General features: G+C 37.8%; 1 protein-coding gene across 2 annotated transcripts in view; it reads left to right on the forward strand.

Moving 5' to 3' along the window:
• ARID4B (AT-rich interaction domain 4B) overlaps positions 1 to 25,730 on the forward strand; it is an 87,716-nt gene that overhangs the window by 17,486 nt on the left and 44,500 nt on the right. For both annotated transcript variants that reach the window (XM_035320535.1, XM_035320536.1), the window contains exons 3-7: positions 11,965 to 12,075; positions 16,681 to 16,746; positions 17,337 to 17,427; positions 21,675 to 21,754; positions 24,088 to 24,179. In XM_035320535.1, the coding sequence (XP_035176426.1) occupies positions 11,965 to 12,075; positions 16,681 to 16,746; positions 17,337 to 17,427; positions 21,675 to 21,754; positions 24,088 to 24,179 (440 nt within the window). The remainder of the gene's footprint in view (positions 1 to 11,964; positions 12,076 to 16,680; positions 16,747 to 17,336; positions 17,428 to 21,674; positions 21,755 to 24,087; positions 24,180 to 25,730) is intronic.

Below are 25,730 nucleotides of genomic sequence, written 5' to 3' on the forward strand. Positions count from 1 at the left end.
CTGAGGAATGAAAACTAGTTTAGTTGAATTATCTGAGGCAGAGTTAGGTAGCTTGATCATCTAGCTACTTAAAATAAAAAATCAAGTCTTGTGGTACATGGCTCTTCTTCCTCATTCAGCCAGTGGCTTCAGACATTTAATTTTTCTAGGGGAAAACAAATAAGAAATCTAGAGTGTAACGATTCAACTCGGTAGGGTAGCAGAAAACTGTAGCTTAACAAAAGTAATGGCAACAAGTCGCTATTATCTCGTTTTGGATTGGTGGTCATTTTGTACTCCTCAAGTTTTGTATGAACTACTACAAGAACTATTGTTGGCAGTACGTAATGCCTGTCACCAACTTTGAATGTTGAAAAACATTTTGGTTTTGATGGTTACTTTTTTTTTCCCACTCCTCCTCAGGTAGATGGAGATTTTAGAATTTATCCTTGCCTTTGTGACTTTAAGAATAAAGGACTGAATTGGTTTAACCCGTATTATGAAGCTGGTTTTCTGATTTTTGCCTAATGACCACAACTGCATCCAGATGATGGTTCATTTACCGGGAACAAGCAAGAGAATGAACGTACCTTGCTTTCCAGACAGTTCTGTTGCATTTGATTTCTAGCATAAAGAAGCCACATGCTTTATAAGGACAGAACTGGCACAAAACCCTTCAAGTTCTTAGAAAGTTCCTATCAGTTCTGTAACATTCAGGACTGTTGTGATGCTTTACTTGCTATTTATTTTGTCAGCTCATACAGTTCTATGGAAGAGAAATTCATATTTTGCTTCTTATACAGGTAGTTGTATACTTTGGGTTGCAAATACAGCACCAACTGTGTATGTTAGTCATTTCTCACTTAAAATCAGATTACTTTTTCTGTAATAGCCCCTATTTTTCTTCTCTCCCAAGTTTAACTAAAGGGCCTATTCTGTGCTTTTAACAGATAAAGCATTATGAATATTGCCATTTCAGAAATCTAATAAGTAACTGTATTAAGTACAAGCTATGTTACCAGTTTTTTTTTTGGTAAGTATTAAGGAAAATGCATTATGAAATTCTAATCCATTATAATGGGATGCCTTTGAGGCTAGGAAACCACAGCTGTAATAGCCACAAGATTGCAGGATTTCAGAGCAATGAATGTTGAGGACAAGGCAGCCAGCTCTGGCCTAGTTAATTTGTCGAGAGGAAGTGGGGACTGACTGCAACAGTTCAGCTTTTAAAACTGAAGAAGTGAACAGATTGCTGCTCAGCAGAGTTGTGTATAGTGTATTTTTAAAATTAGTGTTGTGATAAGTAAGTTGAGCTCTAAAGAGATAAAACCATGTGCATGCTTCCTGTCTGTCTGAGACATCACACAAGTGCCTGGGGGAGGAAGGATGAGTTTTGATACACATCAGCACGTATCAGAAGTGGTAAAGCTGGTATTTCTTTTTCTAGAGAAGGATAGAATGGTTTTTCCTGATCTCTTTGATTGGCTATTTCATACGTAGTGTAAATTACACAATCTTTAAAAGCACAGAGAACACTTCAGAAGCCCTTCCTGTTCTGTAGCTGCCTTTATCACAATGTCTTAATTATAGGAGTTTTTTGATGAGTCAGAATTTGACTGTCAATAACTATAGCCAGATTAGGTTTAGTCTGAACTACTAATTTGAGCTTCACTTTTGCATTCCTTCAGCATATATTTAGTAAGACTTTATTCTATGTCTTCAAGGCTTTAAATCTTTATTTCATCCCTTACAATCTCTTCAAGTACCTAGCTACACAAATTATTAACTTCCTCTTTTAAACCTAAAAGCCCCGTTCATCCTGAAGCCATGGGATTTCATAATGCTCTAGACTGCAAGATTAAAGAACCTTCCAGTGTCGCCTCTCTCCTGCGTGATGAAAGAGTGGCCAGGCACTACAGGCTGAATTTGGTGAAGGACTGTAGCTGGATAACGTGGGTGTTTGCGATGCTCTGAAGTAACAGGCAGGGCTCTGCAGAAGTCTCCTCTGTTACTGTGAATGTGGGCAGAAAAAGGACTGGTCAGGTACAGGACTGCATGAAGCAGGCGAGCACCTTTTGGGTGCATGGCACAAGACCCATCTGCAAGCACTCATGACTACTCTGGGTGTCCTGTTTTTTTCAAGGTGCCTGTGCCCAGGGTTTGCTGCACTCCTAATCCAGTGAAGGAACAAACTGGGTGCTTCATTCAGCAAGCCAAGGTCCTGGGGATATAGAGTCCAGAACTTTGTACTAGTCACCTTTTAGCCTAAGGTTTTAGTGTCTGGGATTGAAGACAGCCAACTTCAATCTAAGGGCTAAGCTGGGGAGCCCTCAAGTCAGCATGCTTGCTGGAGTTTCATGGTGTGGTATGTGCCACATTAACAGTTGACTGCTATTGAAAATGGAAACGTGCTGCATCCTCTTTTGTCCTCCCCTCGGGGGCAGTTCTGGGGAAGACAATAGCCAAAAATAAATGGAATGTGAGGCAATACCACAGCCTTGCCAAAAAGGCAAATGTCATGCTGGAAAGTAAAAATACAGTTTACAAACTGCAAAATTGCCTGTTAGCTTCTCTTGCTATCAGTTAGGCTTTACCTGGAACACTGCATCTGGTTTTGAGCACAGGACTTCAGGAAAGATGGGAGGTAATTTAAATAGGCTTCAGAGGAATGCAGTTAGAAATACAGGGTGCCTAAAAACCACAGTCCCTAATTAAAATGCATCCAAGAACTTTTTTTTTTCTTTTAGAGATGAGATTACTCTAAGGAGGTGTATCTTTAAGAAAGTGGAAGTGCGCTGGCCTCCATATGCAGTATTGATAAGACAAAAAATAAGAGTGGCAGAGAAAATGTAGATGATATTATGGATATAATAAGCAGTGGAATATACTGCCTACAGAGAGTATGGAATATTCACTCCTGAGTTTAAGAATAGATTTGACAGACATCTGTTATGAATAATACAGTTAAAATTATCCTGCCAAGAGGAATGGCCTTGATAACCTTTTATGTGTAATTAAGTTTGTTTCTTGTTACCAAGGATCTCATCCATCTGAATTAGTCTTCAATAAATTGGTTAGATTAAGTTATTGTAGTCTCACTGTAGGTATTTTTTAAACTCATTCTGTTCCTGAATGTCCTGTTCCTGGCTGGCAGTTTGACATCAGCTGACAAGACAGCAGTTGAGGGAGCATGAATGCCCCCCTATAATTTCTTGTGTTGCTGTATGGCATTAGCCAGCCATACACCAGAACTTAACTGAAAGCATGGTGGTATAAAATGGCTAACCGCTATGGATGCGTTTTCTGTTGATTACAGTGCAGTGACAATATATATGTTCTTTGTTCCTGAATGTTTGCATTTGTGCGTAGCTCCCATGTGTGGATCTGTAACTTACCAGACAGTCTTTAGGACGGATTGATTAATCAGTAGGAAAGATGTGCTGTATCTTCGCTTTGTTTCCTATTTATATTTTTAGTTTTGCGTTGGTTGACAGTTGCATGTAGCTTTGACACTACTTCTGATGCTTGTTTGACATTCTCCTAGTTAGCAAGAATGGCAACACCAAAATTGAAATGCTACATGTGAATTTTCACCTAAGTAATGTGTAATTCTGTGACAGTTTTACTTTTTAATGTGATATTAAGAGAAAATGCTTTATACTGCTTTGCAGATCAGCTACAGTCATGATCTGTGCAAGCTGCATTTCATGTAAGTATAGAATAGCATCTTAAAATAAATTCATAGGATTTCAGAACATAATTTTATCAAAACATCTTTAAACATTACAAATCTAAGGAAACCAGAGCTGTAGTTAGTGACTTGACTTGGATCAATGTTCTAGAAATCTGAATTAGTACATGTCATTCCTTCAACTTTGCCTTTCTGTTCTAATCTATGAATAAAAATAAATCCCCCTATCCTCCCCCCACACCCCTCCTTGCCAATGATTAGTTTAGGAAGAATTGTTCTAAGTATGGAAATAAACCAAGGCAAGAAATTTTCTTTTGTGTTTGAAGAAAAGGCAGCCATGGTTTATGGCCTTTTTTAAGGCTCTGTTTTTCAACTTCGTATGAATTTGTGCTCAAAGTTTTGGGCAACAAAATATTTCAAAAGTAGATGATGATAAACAGACACTTAATATAGTACAGTTTCAGTGTGTGTGGGGGAAGCAACATTCTTAGATAAGGATCTGATTTTGTTTGCCATTCCTGTTCCTGCCATCAGATTCATTATTATTTTCTGAAAGCATTGTCACCTTTTCTCTCAACCAAAATGACAGCATTTTTGTTATCTCAGATAGGTTTGCTGTAGAATACAAACAATTCCTTCCACATTTATAGATCTCACTGTTTTGTATACTGTTGCACTGAATTTTTAAGAAGTCATTTATTAAAAAGAAAACAATAATTAAATTGTCTTTGATTGGAACTAGAAATATTGCCAAAGAATTATCAAATTGTTTTAGAAATGGTTGGTTTTTAATTGATTTTATTGACTGTTGATTTTTCAAGCTCCACGTAGTTCTATATTAGTCACTTCATTATGTTGCTTGGGAACAACCTGGACTAGTTTGTTTGATTAAACTATCAAGTCTTTGTTCCAGTCGATTTGGAACACAAGCATATCATTAGCTTCTCTTCGTTTCAGTCCTTTGAAACATCCCAAGTTTTCTGCACTTTAAGCAGCATTTCTAGACAGATTTGTGGCACGCTTTTAAAACTGAGGCAAGTTACCCAGATCTAATAATGTAAATAATGCTCCTAAGCATTATCTGAAGCTCTTAACTCCTAGTTGGAAAAAAGTGTTTGTCAAGAGAGAGACTTTAACTAACATCTTCAAATGTAAAACAGATATAAAGGATAACATTATTACTAAATTATTTTAACATCTAACGTAATATATATATATACACCTAAAATTAATCATATTTGAATACCTTTTGATTCTTGTGCTAAAACATATGAAATCAGAACAGTCATTGAAGTATCAGTGACTAAGATAGAAGTCTTCTTTTGAGAAGTTCCTTTTAGAAGTTGGTTATTACTTTTTTCATCTTTACATATGCAGAAAGTCGCTGCTCAGACTTCACTTGGAACATACCCATAGAAGTTTGGAAAAAAAAGCATGTTGGACCAAAATTAGTGAAGTTGCACCATTTGCAGTACTGCACTCTAATGCTAAATAGCTTGAATATTTAGTTGAACCTTACAGAGAATTGCAATCTGGTAGCTATGGCGATGATTGACTTGAAAAAAGATTTTAGATTCAACAGGATAAACAGTGGGAGCAGACATTCAAAATGTCTTTCCTTCATGTGGTCTTTTGGCAATGCAGAACAAGAGAGGAGACCTACATAAGGAATTTAAAAGAAGTGGGATTCGTTTTGGGAGAGTACAATTGGATCTGGAGTATTTGATTAAATAAAACATTCTTATATTCTTATGAATAAATAAAACATTCTAATGTCTCAAAGTACTGTATAAACATTAAATCCTTACTCCCCTTTGGGTAAGATATGCATGAGCCACATTTTGCAGACTTGAAAGCTGGTACATACCTGCTGGATTGCATGAATGTGGAGGAGGTCTGTGGGCAAGTTGGAATCAGAATTCAATGATTTTCATTCTTTGTGTTGGGATTTTTTTTTTTTTTAAGACATAAATCAACCTTATGGAATTGCTGTTTATAATAAAATGAGAATTTGAAATTTAAGTGTTTGGAAATGACACTACTCAGTAAATTTCTGGATGGAGAATGAAGTTGCTCTTTGGCTATAATTAGGATAGAATGTTTTTTGAATCCTTTTCTTTGAGTTTTCATTTTCTGTGTTAAATTATTTATACAGCTCTATATCAATTTAGCAGGGTTCTAAAATAAAAGTAACAGGGTTACTATTTCCATAGAAATCTAACTACACAAATTAATGAAGAAAACTCATTTTGCATTTAAAACAGATATATTAAAAAAAAGGGAATATTGCCTGTTGTTACTGGATTGAACCTCTTGGTTTGGGTCTCTAAGTCCTTTGTGATCTTAGTATTTGTAAATCTTTTCTACATAGCTTGTTTTGCTTGGAGAAGAAAATCAGCTTTTGTGTCTTTTCAAGTCTTTGATAATTGTGAATAAGCTAGGTGTGGAACTAATGTAACTGGATAATTTGAAATAAAGGACATGTCCCCTTTGCACTTGTCAAGAACGCTGAAGCTATCAGAAGTTGGCTTATAACTTCCAGATATCTGGCCACTAGCTTCCATTAACTTCCACCTTAGTAAATAAAAATATGAAAAAAACCTGTTTGCCACAGTTGTATGATGTTTACTTACGAGACTGGTGAGATGTTATTTGAAACTTCCTGTAGATTTTTAATTGGAACAGGTTTCACTACAAAAAGTCTCCCCGCTCCTCTCCTTTAAATTGAAAAGTGTTCAATTTGATCTTCCTATCCTAATTTTGATTTGCCTGCAAGACATTGATAGCAGAGTAGTTTCCTTCATAAACCTCAAAATTCCTAGTTTCGTCTTTCTCAGAACCGTACAGCAGCAACAAAAACAAAATCAACCCCAAATCTGTCAGCCAAAAGTAAATTTGCCTGAACCCTCTCTTCCCCTTGTGCTTACACATAATAGCCTTTCCACGTAAAAGAACAGCACTGCCCTTCATCCTGTGCTGTAGCTTGCAAGTTTCCAGAAAAATTAATCCTGCTTCCTGTTGCATTTTTTTTTAGTCTTCTCGGCTTCAGTCTTTTTTTTTTTTTTTTTTTAGATGTTGCATTCCTCTCTGAGCAGTTACGTGCCTCAGTAACAGTTTTTTTTAGAAAGGTTTTTAGAATTTTTTCAGAAATGTGTTGCTCTGAGGATAGGAGGAATGTACTCAAAATCAACTTAGGTTATCTGCCAAATTGAGTACATTAAATGTGGCACAGTAATAGGTTTTTCCTGAGTGGTTGCTGTGGTAAAGTTGTCTGTCCTCCCAGCCACAACAGGTTGAGTTTGTAATTAAGAATGCAGCTCTTTGCTCGCACTCCGTGATTTTGGTTATTTAAGAGCCTGATTCTGCAGTGTGTGGGCAGGTCTCTGCTACTGGGTGGAACTTAAGGCGGTTTGAAAATATTTAAGCAAATAATCTTAACAATAATCTTTATTGAAGTATGTTAGTAAGCGGGGAGAAAGTGTTTTAATGGTTTGTGTTTTTTCCTGTTTTTCATGAAAATGTCTGTGTGATGCTGGATTTACCCTTGTTAGCTCCAAATGCTGCTCTTCTGAAATCTGAGATTTTTCAAGCTTTCATTGCCCCCGAACTTTCTGAACCCTTGCTGACTGGCTTTAGGGTGCTGCTAGCTCTGCAGGACGGAACAGGGGTTTGTTATCAGCCACGTGAAACTCCGGCCGTTCATGAGAAGCTTTAAGGATCTGGCTGGATTTTGCTCTGAAGTAGCAGGGCATTACTGGTTGGTTGTTAATGCTACTTCGGGGGACTGTGGCTGACTGGAATTGGAATCGTAACGTGTGTGATGGTCCTGCTGGCTAACTGGGTGCTTCCACCTGGAATTACGGCAGATACACCATGAGAGCACTTCTCTACAAGAACTTCAAAACAGTGTGGAGGGTAGGAAAAAAAAAGAAAGATTTTTTTAACTAAAGAATTAATTTGGGTTCCTGGCAGGGGAGAAGGCCTAGAATCTTTAACAGGCTTTCTGTAAACCTTGGTTATTGAAAACAAACATGTTAGATTTCCATTTGAAAACTAAAACTGATAATTAGTTTTTAGTAGTTTTATTTATTTATTTATTTTTGAAAATGCTTCATTAGTTTCTTGATTTGGGAGCTTTGTGAAGCGGATAGACCCTGCATTTTGAATGTTTAATCCAATATACAGTCCTGGCTTTTTGCAAACTTTGTCTGTCAGAGAGACAAAGGGGGAGGGTAGAGGCCCAGCTTTCTCTTCGCATATTAATCTGAAAGCAGTCCTGCAGGCTTTCCTCCTAAGCGTGTCTGCTATGTTTCTAGATTGAATGCTTAATCTTGTTTTCATGTGGTTTACTTGGAACATCCTGTGTGTGGTGCAGAGGAATACAGATTAGGAGACAGAAATAATGCATTCGCACTCGGTGTATTAGAAGCACTTAGAGGCAGAGGACAATGTAAAGAAGCTTTATCAGCTGCTGCATGGCATGACAGACCTCACAAAGGAATTCCAGCACACTAATGCAGCACGGCTGAAAGAGGTGTGAGGATGATTTCATCCCACGTAGACGGAAAATACCAAAACGTCCAGAACAAAAACGGCCAACCGAGCTCTGGAACAGCCTTGAGGGGTACGTAAAAACACGGTGCCAGCACTTAAACGGCTGACAATCACAATTTTAGTCCGAATTGCTCTGCAGGAGGCTGGGTACCCCGGCACCCCCCCGAGCACGGAGCCCCGCGTTCGCCGGGCGGGAGCAGCCGGGAGCCCTCTCCGGAGTCGCCTCACGGGGCCGGGCCGAGCGCGGCGGCGAGCCCTCGGCCACCCGCCGCGGGCCGACAGAAACTTCTGGCAGCCTGGCGGCGCCGGCCCCTCCTCTCGGCGCCGCTCTTAAAGCCGCAGGGCTCAGCCCGCCCCGCCACCGCCGCCTCCTCCCGGCCCCTCGGCGGCTCCAGTGTCGGTGCCCGAGATGCTGGGGCCGCGAACATCCTCGTCTGCCGCTGAGGAGATCGGGGCTGCCTGCTCCGGGAGGGCCCCGCGCTGCCTCGGCTCCTTCCCGTGACGGAGGTGGCGGCGCTGATTTCAGGGCGTCCCTGGTACGAGGTTACTGGATCACGTTCTCCGATGGCAGCCGCGTTGTAACGTGTGCTGTGTGTTTCTGGTAGCCTGCGCTAGGAAGCAAAGAGACTAAAAGCACGTCCTGCCAAAGCGTGTCAGAGTGAACGGGCAGGGATGCGTTCGCTCCGGGTGTGAGGGTGTCCATTAAATGGCGTAAGCACAAAGCCGAGAAGGAATAACAGGAAGGTAAAAATAGCCGTGTGCTTATTTTTAATCTCCATCTAATTTGGGGGGAATTGACTGAAACCTGTTTGAGAACAGGTGACTCATCTAGAGGTGGTGAAAATGACAGTCGCAGCACGGATTAGATGAAACGGATGCCAGACTTTGATCATCGCTGTTTGCATGTTGAGTTTGCGTTCTGTATCACGCATCACATCTTGCTAGCTGTTTTAATTTGCCATTTTCAGCTGATACTATCAACCAGAATGAGGGAGGTATTTTGAAAAGTTCAGTTAGGTGATTTAGGGGAAAAATCATTTAATACATCTTTCATTGGAATGCTAAAATCACAGAACACTTCCCTTGTGCATCCATTAAAGATTTCCAATGGCAATTGGATACTTTAAAATGTCTAAATGATTCATAGTGGTTAATAAAGAAGTGTATTTCATTGTTATAAATATTCATGTCAAAAGCCACTCCGATACTGTATTTCTAGTAAACGTACCTACAGTGGTTAAGCAAATGGTCCATATGTTTGGCACTCCTCACAATTACTCCATTTACAGTGCTAAATATTAACTAATGCCAGTGAAAGGAGTGTTAACCATTGTAAAAGTTGCTTTGGGAGATTTAGACTAAGGATCAGAATTAACTTCTTGGGGAGTAACAGATGAATTCTTGCAGATGTTCATTCTTCACATGAGTGTTCTTTTTGGAAGAAGCTTTTAAAAGTAACCCAGAATAATGATAAATTAATCACTAGTTATATTGATTAAACTCTTCATAAAGAAGAAATTGAAATCCTATTTTGAATTTTGTTGATGATTGTGGAGTTGCCGGTTTCCCATCCATAGACTTCCAAACAGTCAAAGACCGGAGCTTCAAAATGTCTTGCTTCTCTCTATTTTTATTTTTTTTTAATTAAGATTCAGTAGTAGTGAAGAAAAGGAATTTTTTATTTTCCATAAGCTAAACCTAACATTATGACTCTGTCCTCGAGATCCTTTGTTTGGCTGTATTGGGAGGTATAGACTGGTACTGACACAGCCAGCTCTTGCAGTGTGTGTTTATAGGAGAATTCTAGCTACAAGCGTGCTTGGAGCTGTCTGTCTTAAAATAATCTCAATAGTCCACACTTTCTGTGAAGTTTAGAAGATAACTGACATCAAAGACTATCAGCATTGTACTGGTGAAGAGTTTCCTCACTAAGGAATGGGGAGATCAGGAGGATGCTCCCCTCTTAGAGCTTTACTAACTTTGCAAAAAGAATCTGACTGTTTTCCAGTGCTCAGATTTATGTTGTGTGAAACAGTCAATTGATCTACTGAGAGCAGTAAGCAAAATCAAGTTTATCACCATCTGAGTCCCTGCCTCAGCATCCTTCCAAGTGGAGTAAGTAAAGCATTTCAGCCTGCCTTGAAGGCAAGTACTACATTTGCACAGTTACAGAAGCAAGAAGGAAATGAATTTCTGAATCCCAGCGTTGTTAACAGCTATCTACTTAATCTCAGTTGAATTTTATTGTTGCTAAATCTGTAATAGAAATGGATATGTGTTCATGGATATACTACTCCAGTGCAGTCAAGCATGCATGTGGAGAGGGAGGAGGGGGGCTGGGATTCATTAGAACATTCGCATTTCTGATGATCTTCATGGAGTATATTGGTGACAATCTTCTAGTGTTCTGCAATATATTTTATTATCTGAAAATCAGTGTTAGACTTGAATGAAGAGTCAAGGTAAAATGTTAGTAGGAGGTAAAATATTAGTACAGAGTTAACATTGTAGCAGCTCATGCCAGTCAATTTCAAATTTTGCAAAACTTACAGTTCTGGAGGCCAGACACTGAAGTATTCAGGTACCTACTTGCCTGCCTTTACTTGTGTCCTATCAGAGCTGGGAACAGCCGGGGGAGCTACCTGCTGTTGGACACAAACACCCAGGGATACGCACAGCCTCAACAGTAGCTCAAAGAGCTGTAGAGGACTGTGTTATCTCCGTATTCTTCCTGCAGAGAGCCTGGATGAGCCAGAGTTGTCTCTTGTAAGCTGTGCCTGAGTCTTTAGGGATGCATAGGCATCATGTGGGCTTAGGCAAGGGCTTAGATCTCTCTTCACAGTTCTTACTTGGGGCTGCATGGAGGCCTGCAGCTCTTGGAGATGTAGCTCGTTGCTGTTGCTCACCTACCCTGCCTTCTGTCTTCTGACTCAGCTTCTACAAAGTGATCCAGAGAGGTGGTTCTGCTACTTCCTCCCCCAGATGACACTGAGAGGGTAGGTGAGCAGAGAGGGACCTCCTCTGAAGGAACAGAGCCTTCCTGAGCCCACTCATGCTAATCGGACTCCTGTTCTACCCCTGTCCCCGGAACACTTATTTCCTTCCTCCTGTTTCCCTATTTGGGTGTTACCTGTTCATCCTGTTGCTCGTTGCAGAACTATTCCTTTGTCTGGGCCCTTCGTTTTTGTTGTGCATTTATTCTATCATCATTCACCTGCTGTACTCTGTCCCTCAGGACATGCTCCTGGCAAGCATCCATCTGTATAATTTACTCGATGCAAGAGTTTTAATAATAATAATGAAAAAGTGAAGTCTCTCCAGAAATGTTCTACCTAAGCCAGGTTCATTTTTCATTAGTATTTAAGACAAATAAAACGCCATCATCGTCAAGAGATGCCTCAAATTTTGAGGCAATTATAGGAGAAGGTGGAAACACTTGGTTGGCCTTCACAATTAGAGCAGGGCTGGCTGGCTGCTGCATCCCCCGGTGGTGCAGAGGTTGGAGGTTTATGCGGTGACTTGTTGCAGACAACCGTGGTGTCAGATTATTATATTTACAGTAGTCGTTGCATGAGTTTAGTGCTGCACTCTGTGTTTCTACTGCTGGGGTACACATATGCTCTCAGGTTAAGTTTTATGGAGCTGTTTTGTAATACTGTTCACAAAAGCTAGTGTGACGATGATAGCTGTATTGCCAGTGGCCAGCAATTAAAAAACGGTTGTTTTCCTTTCTGTTCCAGGCCATTGATGAGCCTCCCTATCTCACAGTGGGCACTGATGTGAGCGCTAAGTATAGAGGAGCCTTCTGTGAAGCCAAGATCAAGACAGCAAAAAGACTTGTCAAAGTCAAGGTATGTGGTTTTCCTGCAAATACTTTTGGGAAAAGAAGTAATGTATGTTCAAAATTGTTCTTTCCTTGGAGATTGGTAGTGCAGCCTTTACAATAACAATAAGCATATTTTTGTTGTGGGGCTGGGAGGGATTCCCCCACACCTTTCCCCATGCAATTAGATACAGTATGTTTCCTTCACTGCTTTGTCATCTGTCTGCCATCAGGATCTGTGGTCTTGAGTGCCATAGGCTGACTTTAAAGTAGTTGCTGTAAAATGACAAATGTAGGTTTATGTATGGATCAGTGTCTTTGGGAAATAGATAAAGCTTCTCAAAAGTAGATTTAACATGGTTTCTCTTACTTCAGGAGCTCAGGTCACTGCCATTTTGCAGAGGCAACTAGATAATGCTTCAGGAATAAGATGAAGTCCTGCTGTCTTTCAACTAAGACTTGGCATATTAAGTCCTACGGAATAGCAAGCAGGGACTCACCTAAATCTTTACAGTTTCTAGTTAATGACTGACTGGATCAATATAAGCCACATGCAGTAGAAATAAATATTGTGGGGAGGGAATGCAAGAGACGTTTTAAAACCCATTGGGAATTTAAAGTTGTTTGATAGTTGTTTGTGTATTTTGGAATATTAAAAAATGTTTTAGCTTGTTTTTATTTTGTAGTAAGTCCATGCTGTGAAAAGACCTTAGATTTCAGTTTGGATAGTGTTGCTCTAAAAGCTTCTAATCTGGGAGCAGGTACTATTTTTCTGCTTCACCGCTTAACCTTGTACAGAGATATATTAGGGCAAGGATCAAAAGTACTTATAAAAAAGAAATTATATTGTTGCTCTGCAAAGAGTTATACTGGCAGAGTATTTTTTATCTTCTGTAAAAAAAAAAAAAAAAAAAAAGTGAAAAATGTGTGCCCTGTGAGTGGAAGTAACATGGTATAGGAGGGGTCTCTGTTATAAATGCAGGGCTTGAACCTGCCCTCATGCTATGGCCAATTTTGCCTATACTATAAGGGCAGACTGTCTCCGAAAGCCCTGATGAGAAGGATATTGTCACTTATGTGATGATTAATGTTGACTGTAATGAGAAGATGCTAGTCTTAAATCTGACGTCTTTAAAAAGCCTTTAGAGCAAATGAGTGGTCTTCTCATTTCATTAGTCATAACTATTAACAGCATGAGCTGGTTTATGTTTTACAGCACCATTGAATTTAAGCTATTAAGTACTGGTGTTTAGGTGTGAAGTGTCGCTATTTAAGTACAGGAATTGTGTTGTGCCCAGATCAGTGAAGTCCTAACTACTACCAGCTCTTTAGAGGACTTTCAGCCCACCTTCTTAGATGGCCATTTGCACTTTAGCGGTGTCCATTGAGAAATATTTTTGTATGGATTTACTTGCAGCTTGGTGACTGCAATGTTTTGCAGCAAGATTTTGAAGTGTAACTGAATTTTCAGTCCAAATTGCTTGTGGAGGCTGTGTCTAAAGTCTTGCAGGAGGTGGAAGAGAGAGAGGGAGTCTTCACTATCTGTTACTGCGTAACTTAGGGCAGTTAAGCACCTGTTCAGTTACTCCTTTGTAGAGTAATGTATGTTGTGGTGTCATGGTTTGTGGTTTGGTGTGGCTTTTTTTGTTGTTGTTTTGTCTGTGAGTGCAGTATCAATATCTCTTTATTCTGATTGTCACCCACCAGTGGTGCATTATCCCTAAACTTAACAGTGACCCATAATTTTTTCTTCTTTATGGAGGGTGCAAGCTTTCTCCAGTATTAGTCTAAGCAGAATTCTTACTATCAACTGTGTTTTGGAATTTTGGTAGTTTACCTGCTACATTTATTTTCCACTTGTTTAACAGACTTTTCCCTGGCCCCAACACACTATATGCCTTAGTCTTCTTTGTATTAGGAGTTCGCTTTTAGTTGCCAAAAATTCAGTTAATTTCACAAGAGAAATTTTTGTTTGATCCTTTCATTTAAATTTCATAAATAGTTGCTCTGAGAAAGGAGGGTGGCAACATTAGTTTTTTTCAGTATGGAGTTTTGTCATCTTCAGGAAAGCAAAATGTGTTTAATTCACTTCTTACCTGCTTTCTTTATCTGTCAAATGCTGCTTCCTGGAATATTTTGAGGGGTGCCTTCATAATGACTTTTCCATTAGTGGCATGATTTAGTAACTTTATTCAATGCAACTCAAGTGCAATGTGTTTTAACACTTGATTATCAATAGATGCCATACTTCACGTTTACATGGTAAAGAACTTTACATTAAACAGCGTATCTTCATTACACACATTGCCATGTAAAGGAGTAAAACTGAGAGTTGCCTAGACTCGTGAAAAGTTTTGAGGACACTACAAATTTGACTAAAGAACACAACTTTTGCTGTTACTGGTAGGCCACTCCCTCTTTATAGGATCAGTTATAGGTTCTCTTAATTATTTAAACCAGCTTATTTTGACAGTGTACTCTTAAAACACAATTAGCACCATCATCTACATCCACCAGTTGCATTTGAGCACCCTGCACAGAAATTTCAGAAGAAACTGTTTTCAGTGTCTGTCTTCATTCAATAGGAAGTAGCAGGGCATCTGCTCTATAGAGCCTTACTAGGATCTTCATTTAAGGATGGTGAAGAAAAAGGGAATTCTAGCCGAATATAAACAGCTTGATGACCTGCTGGTCAGATCTGATTTCTGCTAATACCCAGTATTTTTTTAAAAAACTTTTAAAAATATGTTTGGAGATCTCAGGAAGTGAAAACTGTTGGTATCAAAATCTTCCGAAAAAGAGTCAGATTCCCAATAAACCTTTTAAAAAGAGAAAACGTTCAGGCATGCACAATAGTAATTTGATGTGTTCTCCTTTCTTTTGTAGTACACTGTGGCTGGCTCATGGTTTTGGATTGAGTTTCTTTATGCTGTGAAATACATTAAATATAATTACAGAAAGTTAATTAAACCAGTTGTCTCTAAATCAGAATTGATACGCTGGTTGTTACATCTGAGTGACCACAGGTGTCAGATTATTTTGCATCTAAACTTTGAACTTTTGATTTCTAGATAAATCCCCATCAGGCTGAAGTTCAGAAGGTTGGCCCTTGCTCTATTAATCCCTGTCCAGAATCTTCTGTGTGGCTTTCAGTTTACAAAGTATGAGTTGTGTCTGTCTGTCAGACAGGAAGTATTTACATTCCGTAGGTGGGATGATGCATCTCTAAAAAGAACATACTTTCAGTAGATATTGCTGTGGTTTTAACAGAAGATGGACAAGATAACTACTTCATGAAGTAACACCTTGAGGGCAGTAAAGCATTTTAGTGTGTTTATTTTCTAATCAGCCAGTCAAGGTAGGCTTTCCTCAGTCCTAGTTTTAGGTGCTATTTTTAAGTGTTTGCTACTGTCAAGGCTTACAGAGCTCCTAAACTTAACTCTTGAGAAGTCAAAGTAAGAGAAGTGGTGTTGGAAAACAGTATCTGTTCTGAAGTGAACTTCACCATCACTGTGTTCTGCACAGGAAACCTCAGCTATAGAGAGAACATAACTTGGGGCACCCTTGTGAACCAAGTTCTCCAACTTAATGTAGTATTACTGTTAGCTGTTGTGAGTACTAAATAAAACATCATACACTTAAACAAGTGTGCTCTGGTGAGCTTTAGAACATCGTTTGTGTGTGTTAATAAAATGTGTATATATGTAATGCCAGAGTTTTCTCAGGGATTCCCTGAATTTTAAAACCAGAGTGGGGGAAAAAAATAAAATGAACTTCAGCTGCATTGATCCTGTGACTTAGTGTATGATCAAGTTACTTCAGAGTGAAATGAATGATCAATATCTGTATCAGATGATGCAGGTAATTTAATCATAAATTTGAATTTCCAGCCTATATTTTCCTGAGGACAGTGTGTGCTGGGTTAAAGACACAAGCAGTGACATATGAAAATGCCTTGGTAATGCTTACAGGATTTACTTAGTTTTGGAAGAATAAAAATTTAGCAATCCGGACACTTACTTCCAGTTACTAGCATCTCAATGGTTAGGCTGACGTTAACTGAAACTGGAGCATTCTGTTTGGGTTGTTTGTTTTGTTCAGTTGACAGCAGTGCCCTATGCATTTTCATACAGGTCTTTCAGCAGTAAGTGAAGAAAATGCACTTCAACTGGCAGCAGTAGCAAAACAAAAACAAAAACATATTGATGTGGGTTTAGATATAGGTGCTAAAACTGTTTGAATTCAGTGCATTGAAATGTAAATGTTTCTGTACAGTTATTTACACTCATTACTTTTGAAACTTCATCCTTTTTTTTGCTGTGATACTAGAACAGTACAATTCAAATCATTAACAGATGTGCAGATACTGTTTTGAACCGTTAAACATTGTTGGTAAACTATTGTTTGTCAGTTCTTTTAGAGGTAATAGGTCTGTTGTGAGAGGTAAAATTAGTTTTGGTAACTAAGAAATTGTTTCCCATTATTTCTAAAATACATGAATGAAAGTTTCAGCGGGTGGAATGATTGTTGTGACTAATTGCATGATGAGAGAAGAGAAGGACTATTGACACTGCATGTGCTTATGCTGCTCAATTGTATCAAGTGATTGTCAGTTGATTTATATATTTTTTAGGTAACTTTTAGACATGATTCTTCAACAGTGGAAGTGCAGGATGACCACATAAAGGGTCCCTTAAAGGTAATACATTTGTTTTATATTTTGTGAACGCTTTGAAAAGCATTCTTCAGCATTTAAAGTAAACGTGTATGTGTAGTATGAGGTGAAAGAAGAAGGCTCGTTTTATTACCTAGGCCAGATAATTTTGTGAAGCATAAAAGGTAATGCTGCAAAGCTAAAGTTGCTATACGCTTCCTTTTCATGTTAACTTCTGTAGTTAAAGGGGTTACAGCATACTGGCTGATGCAAGCCTCTTTGTTCTTTTTGGCCTTAAAACTAAGAAGTTTGGCTGGCTTTGATTTTTAGTTACTGTTGCTTTGGAAAACTCAGCTGGAGGATTTGATGGGCAAGCTCTTATACAAGAGAATGACATCACTCAGATTGGTTCTTGTTCCCCACCTGCTGGCAGGAAATAATCAGCTCAGTTAGTTGGCTTATTTTAGTGGAATGGAAGAAAGAAGTTTTAAGGAGTACAAACAGATTAAAATAAAACTGAAAAGGAGTGGTATATTTAACAAGGTCTACAGAAATTAACTCTGCTGAATACAAAAGTGTAAACTTCATTGTCTGTTTTAGATCCTGTCTGGTGCTAAGTGGCTTTTGCATTTTAGGTAGGAACTGTTGTGGAAGTCAAGAATCCAGATGGAACTTACCAGGAAGCAGTGATCAACAAGTTAACAGATGCAAGTTGGTACACTGTAGGTAAGAGAAATAATTATGTATTTGAATAAAACTCGTGACTTAAGCCAGTAAACTGTATTTATCTTGGACGTGTCTTAAATGAGGTGAGATAATTTTTTTAGAGATCGTTATATAAGCATTCAAAGTTTGCATTAAAAAAAATTGAAAATGTCTTACTTTGGGTTTTTATAAGAAACTTCACTCATCACAAGGTGAAATTAGGATCTAAAAAAGAGACTTAGTGAGCTGCTGTATAATTGGGTACTGCTCAGGTATTTAATATGCTGTTATTAAATATTCTGAAGCAAAGTATGTTGTCATACACATTTGCACAATTCAAATTGCAATATATTTTTCCCTACTTTTAGACTTTGCCCTTACAACTGCTCCTGTGAAACCAGAGATACAGCTTGTTTTCTTTTTGTTGTTTTTCTTTCTATAAGTCTTCCTATTCATTTTACCTATTCTAGGATATGATATTTCATGCTTTACATGATGTATCTGCATGCCCACAAGCAAACCTGGAATCTATTATTTATTCTTCATAGGTGTTAGAGAAATGGGTTTACCCTTTGATGCTATGATAAATCCTGGGGAGGACTGGTCAGTGGTAGAATGGTAACATATATTCCATCTGTGCCCTGGTAATTTTAAAGCTATTGTAGGAAGTGTCTTGTTTCTTGAAGTTGTGTATTCGTCTCCTTGATAGATGTCTACGACTTGGGAAGATGAGGACCGGGTCTTGAAACCTTAGCAAGATTTACTCGTACCAAGATACTAAGGGTTGTTACTGCTAAAGTGCTGTTGAACAGCTAGGGAAGGACTAACTTTCCCTAGCCTTAGTCCTTTTAGAAAGGAATAGAGCTGTGAGTTTAGATACAATCTTCCAGGTAAGTGCTGCAGAAAATGTGTTTTCCTGTTGGAGAAGTAGACTATGTAAGTAAAGGAGAGACCAGGCTAGGATGGGTTGAAACATGGGGAATAAGACACAAACTGACATCATAGTTAGTTCTGATAATTAGTATAGAGGTAGATTAGATGTGACAGCTTTAAAGAACAAAATGCTATAGCTGGTGTTAGATCTCTGCTGTACATCCGTGCTTATGCTTCTGAGAAAGCATGAGGTTAATGGTTCAGCAAGAAGAAAAAGATAGGGGTCTGCAGATTAAATTCTGAAAGTTGGTGTCACTTTTTTTTTTTTTTGTGAATCGAAGTAGATGACTGCCAATAATACTGTGCCTGAGAAAAATGAAGAAGAGATGTAAGAGTTGAGACTAAAAACCTTATTTGCAGATAAAAGTAGACAAAAGCGTGTTGACCTTGCAGAATCAGTAAAAGCATCATAGCTGCTGACTGTGTAATGCACTTTAAGAGAGAATTGACTCTAGTAGTGGATGATTAGAATAATCTTTGTCAGGAGGGTGACTGGAATGGGTTTGAAGTTATCTTGCAGGCTGTGATGACTTTGCAGATCTGAGTGAAAGCCCTGCTTTAAGGGCTAGTTGCCACTTACCAAATTTCAGAATTAGCACAGTTCTTAGCCAGCAGATTTATCTAATATAATTGCAGCTCTTGTTGACAAGTATCAAATTACTAGCATTGTTAGTGATTTTATGAGTCAAGTTACTTTGTTTTGATTAAAACAAAACAAACTACACAAAACTTTGTGGAAGGACAGATAGGTCTGAAGAAATAGCATTCCTGAAGTTGTTAATGTGTTACCATTTGTGCCACTGCAGCAGTAGTGTGTTAAATATAGAATAACCATTTTGTGTCTGCTTGAAAACTCTCTTAACACTAAATTATTTAGGTTGTCTAAATAGAAATTGTATGTGAGTTCACTTGTAAGTTTCTTTCTGTGCTACTTCTTTCTTACAAAAGGAATATGGGAATTAATTTAAAACAAACAAAACAACAAACAATCAGTATAGCCTTTAGCATGGGCAAAGTTAGCTGTGTACACAGTGTGCATAGTTTATTTGCCTGTCCTGTAAAAATTTGTCAAGAAGCACAAGGTATGCTAATCCTGGTAACTGGATACTATTCCATTATTTATAAGTCTTTAAAAGTTTGAGGTACTCTCAACACTTAAACTAATTGTTTACTGTGAGGAAAAAAACGTAATATGCTTTACTTAAAATGTGGAATTGCATGTGTGCGGAAGTAGTAGCGCCTCCTTTTGCACTTTTTTCACCATTGCTGCTTTTTTTTTTCCTTGCAGTTTTGGGTTTGGTGTTTTACAGTGCAATACACATTTGTATGTCTGCTCAGTAAACTGCTTTGAGAATGCCCCCGTTAGATTTGAACGTCACATGCGTTAAAGCCATAGGTGCTATACTGGCTGCATAAGTCCTTCAGGCACATAAAGCTTTTTGGCTGGATGTATTTGTGTTATGGAAACAGATTAAGGATCCCTCTGACAGGGAAGAGGCCACAAGCAGATTACCACACAGGATACATAACCTGGCTACCTACCTAGTTCTGAATAGGTTTACCCCCGTTGTAGTCAGCTTATCCCTTGAAGAGGATATACATTTTTTTTTTTAGCTCTCGTTATGTAAGGAGACTCAGTTACGTTAATTAACACAAACTGAATTAGGAACCTGTTGCCTTCTACTTCACTTAATGAAGGGAGGGCTCAATTACGTGTTGACCATTTGAGATGCAGCTCAAAAATCTGTGTATTGTGTTGTGCAGTTCTTGCCCTTAATGCTTTTTAAAAAATATTGAAGTGTCAAATGTGTATCTATAATTGGTATTTTATCACTATACTGTATTCAACAACTACTGTAGTATAAAACAGAACGGTAGTCACAAGGGGTAGTTTTTCTTTGTTCATCAATCGTACTGTGTCACATAAGGATGAAAAACATCTCAGAACTAGGTAGGAGTTACTTTTATATCAAATAATAGTTTTGTGTGTGTGTGTATATATGTATTTAATAGATGTTAAAACTAGAGTATGGCACCCACTATTTGATAGTCAGACATGGCTGAAAACTAAGTTCTGATCTTGCCAGGCATCTTCTGCTGGTTGACAGCCATTCTCTGAACACTGTTATTTTGGCTCTTGTTTGTCGAAGTGTTTATGTATTTTTAGTTTTCTACCACATGATTGAATTTTAATGAGATTACTGCTGGGCCTGATTCAGACATTGTTGACAGAAGAGAAAGTTTGAATGAAGGTGAAGGAGACATGTTAAGAACTTGCTGAAACTTTAACATTTTATTTAATCTTTTAATCTAATCTTGGGGTTGTTTCCCTACCCCCGAAAGTCTTCAAGGTCACTGCAGTGCGGGGACAAGAATATAATTGTCATCGCCACTGGGGGCCGGAGAGGAGGTCAGTTCTTGTCTCACTGAACAGTGCAAGCATTACCTGGGTTAAAACTTATCACCAAGTTTTCATCGATTGAGTACCTGTAGTAAGCATCATAAAAGCTTACTTTCCTTACTTTTTGTGTGACCAGTTTATCAACTTCTAAAGATACCACCTTGAATGTGTGTGATGTATTTCTGGTTTTAAATGGATAAAGTACGTAGCTGAAGCCAACTGTTTTACAAACTTGTTTCCAGTTGACCTTGCTCAATTGCTAGAGATAATAAAGCCTGGTGACAGCAGAAGTAGCATGGAGCCAAGAAGCCGGGAGCTCGAGAGTTCTCTTACAACACTTGATTTTGATGATTGTTCTTTGACCACAGTTTGTCATCCTCCTTAGGCTGTTATCGCTGCTGTTTTACAGGTTAGCTGAATGAGGTCAGCAGGCAGAAATGCTGAACTTTCAAATAACATTGAACTGTAGTTTTGTTTTTTTTCCGAATGTCCGTGTGTGTTTCTCAGCAGTAAGTGTAGCTTCCAGTTGCGGATTGTAGTTCTGGTTTTTGAAAAAACATTCTGGAAAAATTGAAAATGCTAAGAACTGTTTTTCATTTTTAGCTTGTATTTATTTTTATTTTGTGTGCTGGGCTATAAATTGTATGTGCTTAACTACTGATTAGTTAAGATTCCATTTAACATGTGCAAGCATGGAGGAACTACAGTGAGCTGAGCCAGCAGCTTAAATATTTGGCCAGTCTGTGCAAATGCTTAACTGGATATGTAGTAGTAGTATCCAGGTACAGCTTTGTAAGGACTGGCTACAGGAAGATCTTATCTCATTCTTTCTGACGCTTAAAGTAATTGATTAGTAATATCCCAATTTAAAAAAATAGATAATAAAAAATCAAATCTTTTCTTTCTCCCTGCCTCACTTCTTACATGGTGACAGTATTTGATGATGGTGATGAGAAGACTCTTAGGCGTTCTTCACTGTGCTTAAAAGGAGAGCGACATTTTGCTGAAAGTGAGGTAAATGAAGAATTTTAATACAATTTCTAATTTAGGAAAATTTAAAGTGATGTATTTTTTATTAATTCAGTCTTCAGTATGTTGTGTACATCCATGCTACTAAAAATGGTGGTTATGTGAAATATAGCCTACAGGGTATGGCTTTTTTTTAAAAAAAAAAAAAGTAATATAGTTGAATTTCACCAAACTGTGTAAGTTAACAAAGAAAATGAGCATTTCCCATCTATCAGTTTTATATTATTAAGGGTCCATGTATATTATTAATGATCCATGGGGATCACATAAAAGGCAGCAATCACATAACTACTTTGCTTTACAAATTTAAAAATATCCATAGGTATTATTGCAAAAAATCACAAATGGTACATAAATGTACGTTTTTAGATATATTTAAGGTCTTATGGATTTTTAAGTGATGAAGTTACTTTAAGATTGCCAATAAACTTGAAAGGTCGGTGCTTTTTTCTTAGGTAAATCGTAAGTTGCTGTTACCTGTTGACTTGAAGGCATTTATCAGTATTTTAAAGCTGTTTCATGTCTTAAGGGAGATCTGAGTCTTAACTATGCACATATTTGTAGCAAATTTAAAATAGTTCAAACTTCAGGATAAGGCTTTTTCATCTTTATTATGTAACACAGTTTGGGCTGATAGGTGGATTTATGTAAACATTCTAGCTTTTTGGAAAGCTACTGCAGTAAGTTTTTTTTTTCCTTTTTTTTTTTTTTTTTTTCCCCTGTATAAGTATTCTTTTGTTCTTGTAGTCAGCTTAGCTTCTTGCCTACTTTCTGCATTCTTGTAGAGGTTCAGGTACCTACTAGAATGGTAAATCAGGATTAGGCAAATCGAAAGAGGGCCTGAGTGGAAGTCTGAATCTGGATTCATATATAAATTAACATAATTTTAAAGATTGCATTGTTTCTCCAAGGAATTGTTATTAATGATCAACATGCCTGAAAATCAGGCTGCTTCAGTTCCAAAAATACTATTTTAGTGTGGATTCAGGAGTTTTACTTTATAGTAAGTGGGTTGAAAATTTTAGTGTGTGTGTGTGTGTGTGTTTATAGATAGATAGATCTGCAACCCAGCTGGCAGAACAAGAGCCAGTTCAGATTATTTTGTCAGATTGAAAGAAACCTTATGTTCAGGTGACTCCTGTTACTTTATTTTTATGATCATTCTTATCATAGTTTTTGATGTCTTGATAAAAGTTGCTGATAAGCAATTCATTGTCACCCACTCTCAATGAAGGCCATGTTATGTGTTTCTAATAATTACCTCATGATTGTAAAGCTACTAGAAGGGAAAATTGCAGCTCCAACTTCTTCTGCAATTAGACCGATGTCCTGCAATTATCTTGTTGTGATACTGCTTTAGCTTGGTCTCTGATTTCCCATTTTTTATGGGATCTGTTAAGGTGTCTGCCATGTTCACAAGTAATTTACTTCAAGATGTAAAAAGCCAATGTTATTTTATCTATTGAGTTCAGTTCTGTCTGGTGCAGAAGATGTTTGAGATCCTAGTTGATGTTTCATATTTAAAAATGCACACAAAACTCAGAAGTGTAATTGAGAGGAACATGTTTATTTTAGAGGACTTTATGGTGCCTTTCAAAGAATGAAAAGAGGTGCTCATGGTACCAAAAATCTGTGTACCAGCAGCCTTCAAATTTGGAATGATTCTTTTAAACAGGTAACAGCAGCCTTGAAGAAGATACTGGAGGTCTGTGAGGTCCTTTTGTTGATGTTCTAGTAGTCTTGCTGACTGGAGAAAGTTCTTTCTTTCTCTCTCTCTCTCTTGTTTTGTTGGTAATTTCCAATATTGCACCTGCTTCAAGATTGTTTTAGACTTTTTGTGTCATATAAAACTCTGATTTAGTAGCAGTAAGCATGACTAATTATGTTTTACTACTGGGTTATCATGCTGTTTCATTTTATAGAGGACCTTTGTTCTTTTCTAACTAGATGATTAGGTGTTAAGTCTGATGATAGGACAGACAGAAAATTCTTCCTGTAGAGATGGAGTATTCCAGGTCAGCAGAATATGTGATGGTTCATTCTGTCTTTGAATGGTCCAAAGGTGTGACTTCCATTGTGTGTAGGATGAAAGTTTATTGTTTGGAGGAGGGGGAAAAGCAGTGTTTAAAAAAAATAGGCAAAACACACATATATAACATGTTCTTACAGCAGAAACGTCACTGCTTTTAAAAATACTTTTGTATTGAGACTGTATTGACAAAAATTACTTTAACCACGTTCTCCAAACTTACATTTTAGATCATAACTCATGCCTTTTTTTTAGTGTGTATAAACATGTATTTTTTTCATTTCAACAGACATTAGATCAGCTTCCACTCACAAATCCTGAACACTTTGGGACTCCTGTTATAGGAAAGAAAACAAACAGGGGAAGGAGATCCAATCACATGTAAGTTTAATGTCATTGTCTGTGCTCTGACTCAATTCTGACGCTTCCAGTATTTATTATTTTATTATTAGTTGTATATTCAAAAAAGAGCAAGCTATATGAAAAGTGTTGTTCTGCACTCAGACTGAAAGTCAGTTTTCCCTGTATTAGTGCATGCAAGAATTGCAAGTCTTCATGTGATCAATATTTGAAAAAGTGGCAGGTATTGACACATGAGTGGGGACAATCTCTTGGACTTAATCTAAAGCCATTGCAACACAGATTTTTCTAGCTGATGTGAGGTCTTTGTAGAAGCCACTGGAATCCTCCTGGTATCTTTTGGTTTCTCATTACAAGGTCTTTGAAGGGCTTTTAGAAATAGGTGAACAATGTTATGGTTTGGAGTAAAGCTTACAGATTAAAAAAAAAAAAAAAAAGGCAAGATCAAGAGTAATGATGTGATTTCCTGGGTTCCAGAGTTCTTGGTAGTTGTGATCTTGAAGAATCATGAAATACTCAATTGACTCTGCTCTTGCTCTTGTTTTTAGAGTTGTGAGGTGGTAGTAGTAACAGGGATAAAAAGGGGACTTGTCATGCTTGGATTATCCTTTATTGCTTTGTCTTTTTGATCATAAATATTGCTCTGTATTTGTACAGGTGATACAAACTTACGTGAATATTGGTTTACTATTATGATGTATTGAAGGAGAAAGATTGATTAAGCTGGCACATATCACAGCAGACATGATTGCAGCTTCTTTGGTGTCTCTGAGTTGTTGTCTTCTCTGTTTCCCTAACTACACAGGATGTTGTTACAGCAGAAACAGGATGCTTATTTTTATCTTATGGTTCATACTGACCAGACTGGGTAAAAAGACAAGTTGTATACAAGATGCTGATGAACTGAGCTAGGTGTAGTATCTCTAAGAGTCCTGGCTTTTTCTTGTCCTTAGCTTTGTTCTGTTCCCGCAAGAGATTATCCAGCCCCAAGAAGCAGCCTGAAATACTTTTATACTGTATTATAAAAGAAATCAATACCTTTAAAAAAGGATGTTGGGGGGAAAATCCTTTTATCTATGAGCACTGCAAGTGATGTAAAATTGTGGTGGGTAAAATAAAACAGTAATTCAGTTCAGGCTATAACACAGCTGTCATCCATTATGCAAATGCTAACTGTGAGTCTTCTGTTAATATTGAGCTTATTGCACAAAAGTAGTTACGTGAAAAATGGAAGATAGCTTTTAAAATTCTGCATTATATGCTTATTGAACATGCTGTGAATTTTCTGAGAATTAACCTTCAAAGTGAGTAGTCTAAAGAAATATAGTCTAATAATAATAATACTAAATAATACACATAATAATGTGTATTTTTGTGTATATAGCCAGGGGTGCTAAATATTTTTAATTGGTTGCATGCAATTTTGTTGGAATATTTTTCTACATTTTGAGTCCCCGTATGGTTAAAATCAGGTGTAACTTTATATTGAAACAACCAAAAAATGAGGTGGAACCTTTTTGTAATCAAAATATGTTCGCACCTTTGCCCATCTACTTTGTTCAATATGAAATT

This window comes from Oxyura jamaicensis, chromosome 3 (assembly GCF_011077185.1).
Source record: "Oxyura jamaicensis isolate SHBP4307 breed ruddy duck chromosome 3, BPBGC_Ojam_1.0, whole genome shotgun sequence".
NCBI lineage: Eukaryota > Metazoa > Chordata > Aves > Anseriformes > Anatidae > Oxyura > Oxyura jamaicensis.